The 4,909-nt window shown below is 46.3% G+C and overlaps 1 protein-coding gene across 1 annotated transcript in view; it reads right to left on the minus strand.

The window, feature by feature from the left end:
- Positions 1-859: 859 nt before the first annotated feature.
- Positions 860-4,909, minus strand: part of AMER2 (APC membrane recruitment protein 2) — a 4,783-nt gene continuing 733 nt past the window's right edge. The window contains exon 2 of the mRNA XM_049647533.1: positions 860-4,852. Within this exon, the coding sequence (XP_049503490.1) occupies positions 3,674-4,852 (1,179 nt within the window). The 3' untranslated portion in view covers positions 860-3,673. The remainder of the gene's footprint in view (positions 4,853-4,909) is intronic.

Below are 4,909 nucleotides of genomic sequence, written 5' to 3' on the forward strand. Positions count from 1 at the left end.
AACTCAGAAAGATCCGTATAAGAAACCTTGATTATCTAACACAGCCTTTTTACCTTGGTAACTGTGTGAGCAAAGGGTACTTTGAATATTATCCATTCAAGTGCAAATACTTCAAAACTTACTTCTGAGATGAATGAAGAAACCCTTAAAACTCAGTAAAACGTCACATTCATCAACGTGAAACGTTTTGTATTTACATAGGCAGATAATTTGTGGAAAACGTATCTAAAGGAAGCCCTTAATGTCCTCTATGTCATTGTTGTTATTAGGTGAAATAATAAAAATCTATTTCCTCTTGCAATTATCGAAAATGCTATAGTAAAATTTCTCCCGGTCAGTGCTAATGGGAGAATAAAAGCATCCAACTGCCATTAGAACTGATGCCAGAGTAGTTCAAGTAACATTGTGTGATGTAGACATTAAAGTCAGGCTGTCTTTGTGCAGAGCCATTAAACTCACTGATAAATGCGGGGCCAACCATTGATTTGACTTTCTCCTCTCTAATTTGTTCAGCTCTCTGACTAAACAGACTTAATCAACCAAGCATCTCAGAATCATACACAACATAGCAAAGGTATCATCAGCCCACATTTAATCCTCCCCATTAAAAAAAAATCAGCAAATATGGCCAATTTAGGAAATGCATAATAATAACTGGAATATAAATCTATTAAAATGCTAAAAAAAAAAAAAGCCAACTCTTCAATCTCCAAGAACATGAATGAAAGTAGCCCTTGGTACAAAAAAAGCAACTCTGATTCCTTGCCTATGGGTGGACAAGGTTACGATCCAGGCTTCCTGCATTGGTCCTGATTTCCCATCAACCTACTGAGGCCATTTAATTAATTGCCTGCATCCTTCATTTTGACTAGCGTGGGTGGAATTCTTAAAGATATAGAGGTTTTGGGGTTTTTTTTAATGGAAAACATACGGGAAAAAAAAGAGAAAAAAGAGAAAATATTTTACATCTTGCATAACTGGTTAATTGCCAGGCAAGAGAAAATGAAGGTAAACTTTGCTGACACTTTCCTTTACTTATAAAAGAAGACACAGCCTCGCGGTGGAATCGGAGAAAGGAGTCCCAGAACTGTGAAAGCAAAAATAGTTTGTCCCAGTGCTTATAAAAGAGATTTATCAATAGATTGCCTTTACTGTTACAATATTCTCATCAGTACTTCAGGTACACTTAACTTTCCTGTACAGTTGAACAAATGAGCAAACAGAACTTTTGTCATGGATTCACACAGAGGAGACTACAACCCTCACAAGCAAATGCACGAGAAGAAAATCAAGATCCTTTGTTTTACAGCTAGGAATGAAATTTACGTTCTTTACATTCGCTGGGGGGGGGAAATGAATGCAGCTGGAGTCTAACTAGCACTATCGGGGTGAAATCAAATTTAAATCCGTTTCTCAAGACAGAATGTGTAAAATATTTCCAAGTGTGCAGTAGATGCCTTTGTGTGTTAGTTTGTGCACAGTTGAGTGCATCAGCACGTGTGCGTGCGAGTGGCTTTATGAATTCCTGGTGGTGGGTTCAGAGTGCTTAAGGCTATGTCTGATTATAGGACCTCATCTATAGAAGGAAATTAAATATTAAAACAGTACTTTGAAATGACATTAAGGATGTGACACAATGCAATAAAAGCCAGTAATCTGACTAATAAAGAAATTCAACAAATCTCTACCACCTCTTCTAATTGGATCACTGCAAATTTAAAATGGGAACGATCTGCTTTATGCTACTGGCTCAAACTTGTTTTCCTTTGATGTCTGTTTATTTCATTCCTTTCGTACTGTTGAAATAGGTTTCCGTATACTTAGCTTGCCTCTTTCTTTCTTTTATGACACAGAACACAAGCTTTAAAAACATGTACCATCAGTTCATTACTTAGGCAATCTCTCTGGAAGATGGGAGCTATGTAGCTCATATAGTGTATGAATATTATGCCATTCACATGCATGTAGTTTTGCTTGAGAATATCTAGTCGTCCCGACACCATGAATCAACTCCTAGTAGGAGCTCTGGTCTTTTGATTACACACACTGAAGAGCATTTCAGAGAGGATATTACATAATCATTAGAGGCTAATAGCGTTCTAGGAGCTGCTTCAGTTAATCACTCAAAGTATCCAGGCATATGGTAACCTGTTCTGAAATAAATGTTTCATCTAAAATAATAGGAAACATACATATAAGGAAGCCACTTTTCAAAAAAAAAAAAAAATCTTGGCATAGAATGTTTATGATACATATGCTTGCCAGTGTCATATTCTCAACATACCTGTCCCAATCACAAGTCCATAAAGCAAAAGTCAACTAACATGAAAAACTGTGTTTTTCTCTTGTTTTTTCTTTATATGTTCCTCATTTGGGACTCCCTATATTGTAGGGTGGTGGAATCCAAAATTTTTATAACCAAGGTAAAAATCTCTGATAAATAGTCTCTTACCCAAGACAAGACAGAACCATTCCTCTGGGAGGTCAACACAATAGACTTTTCTTTTTTTCTTTTTTCTTTTTTTTTTTTTTTTACCCCTGCATTGAGAGCCAGAGAACCCATATAAAACAAAAACAGAATTGCTTTAGGTTACAGTACATAAAAGAACATCAATAGTTCAGGGACAGTTATCATAACTAGTTATAAAACCAGATTTTAAATTCGAGGTTACTGATAGATTATAAAATGTTAACAGCTGGATAAACTGTAAAATATGCATTATGTACACATGAAAAGGTTACAGTTTATAAATGCTAAAATACTGTGTCTCTTGGCATTTTAGAGAAATCTTTCCCTGATCCTAATTTCTTCACTGGGTGGGAAAGAAAAAGGAGAAAGAAAGAAAGAAAGAAAGAAAGAAATCCTGCTCTGTTGAGCTTTTTACTTCTCTCCAAACAAATGATCTAGACCAAGCAAACCAAACTGCTCCTTTATGGTCCTGGTGGTAGATAGTGACCTATTTGCATACCCAGCAACTGAAAGTAGGCAAATTTTCTGCCAATCACTGATCCCCTCTGCTCATCAGGTGAAGACCAGACTCTTTCAGCTTTGGGGGTGTTTCCCACACAGTGGTACAGCAAAGGGTCTTTTCTTTTCTTTCTTTCTTTCTTTCTTTCTTTCTTTCTTTCTTTCTATCTCTCCCTCCCTCTCTCTCTCTCTTTTTTTTTCCTGGAAAGAAAAAGGAAAAGAAGGAAGGAAGGAAGGAAGGTGTCTTGGGAGAGGAGGGGCTCCTCTGGGGTTGGCAGTGGTTCCTCCAGGCCCTCTTTGCACCCTGCCTGGCACAGCCAAGTATCACGGCATGACGCTTACTTGGGTTTGTTTGGGTAAGTCCTGTTTTCTGCAAAGGCAAGTAAAGGTGACTTCCAAGTGTTGCGCGCATCAAAGCAAAAAAAGGAAAACCAAAGATTTTTTTTTTTAAAGGTAAAAAAATTAAAAGTGCTTGAAAATAATTCTCAGGAAACTTATCTTGAGAGGAGAATCCCATGTGTAGCACCCCCTCCACGCTGTATCCTGCTGCCCCTGCTGGCCGCACAGGGACCTCCTGGGTCTAGGCTCTGGAGCAGGGACGGTCCCAAGAGCCTCCGTTTAGGGGGAAGCAAAACTTATTTCAGTGGTTCCCAGGGAAAGTTGTATTCCTTGACGTGTGGTCGACGCACGTCGGCCTCGGAGACCTCACAACTTTTTGGCAGTGTCGTGGCACGCCGCTGCCCGGATGGTGGTCCCAGCCAAGCCCCTGTTGCTGACCCTGCGGACCAGCACTTTGGAAACCGGGATTTTTGTTCTGGGCATCTCACTCCTGACCGGTTGCTGGTGCGCTACGGGATGGCTGGACGGGAGGTTCGCGAGGTGCTTGATGCTGATGGGGATTTTAGAGTCCTTCAGCAGGCTGCCTGGTGTGCGCAGCGGGCAGGTGATGGTGACCGGGGACACGGGCTTTAACCGGGACAAGCAGGCCGTCTCCTCGCTGGCGGGGACGACGGCCGGGCCCGCATCCGGATCGGAGTAGAGGTCGTAGAGCGCGTCCCCGCTGTAGCTATCCCGGGGGAGGGCCGCCTTCCTGCCGCCGCCGCCGCCGCCGCCGCCGGCGCTGTCCTCCTCCGGGCCCGGAGTGGTGGAATCCCAGTAGCCCTCGTCGCTGTTGGGGACGCCCTCCTGCTGCTCCTTCTCCGGGGGTTTGGGCTCCTCCTTGGGATGGAGCTCCATGGGAACCCGGTTGAGCCTCCGGTGCTTGCCCAACGGCACGTCCTTGGCCCCTTCTGCGCACCTGGCGTCTTTGGGGGTCTCCGGCCCCACCTGGGCGTCCAGGGCCGCCGCCGCCGCCGCCGCCGCCGCCGTGGCCGCTGCCTCCTGGGGCCCTCGGGCCTGGTCCTCGGTCTGCGACAGCATGTCCCAGAACTCCTGGAGATAGGTGTCGTCCAGCTCGTCCGGGCTCGCCATCTCCTCCCCTCCGCCCTGGTAGGCCACCACGCCGGGGTTCTTTTTAGACAGGGCTGGCTTGCCAGGCCCGGGGGCATGCTTGTCGCAGCTGGGACCCGCCTCGTCCTCCGGGTCTGCAATAATATCTCCGCAGCCTGTAAGAGAGTCAAAGCTTTTCAGTGAAGTCACGTCAGAAAACATCAAACAAATACGATCGGCCGACGGGTCTGAGGGCGGATCGACAGAGGAAGGGTCGGGGGCGGCCGCCGCCCGGCCGCCGCACTCCGCGTCGAGCAGGGGGACGGGCGGTGCCGGAGCGTCACCTGTCCTGCAGGCTTCCTCGGCCGGGTGCGCCTCCTCCCCCGCGCCCGGCTCCGGGGGTGCCCGGGGCTCCTCGGCGCGCCGGTGCCCCGCGGCGTCCTCTCCCCGGGCGCCCTCGGCCCGAGGCGCCGCGGGGCCGGGGGCCCGTCGGCGGTCCGGCGCGGGGGCGCG

This window comes from Panthera uncia (genome assembly GCF_023721935.1).
Source record: "Panthera uncia isolate 11264 chromosome A1 unlocalized genomic scaffold, Puncia_PCG_1.0 HiC_scaffold_16, whole genome shotgun sequence".
NCBI lineage: Eukaryota > Metazoa > Chordata > Mammalia > Carnivora > Felidae > Panthera > Panthera uncia.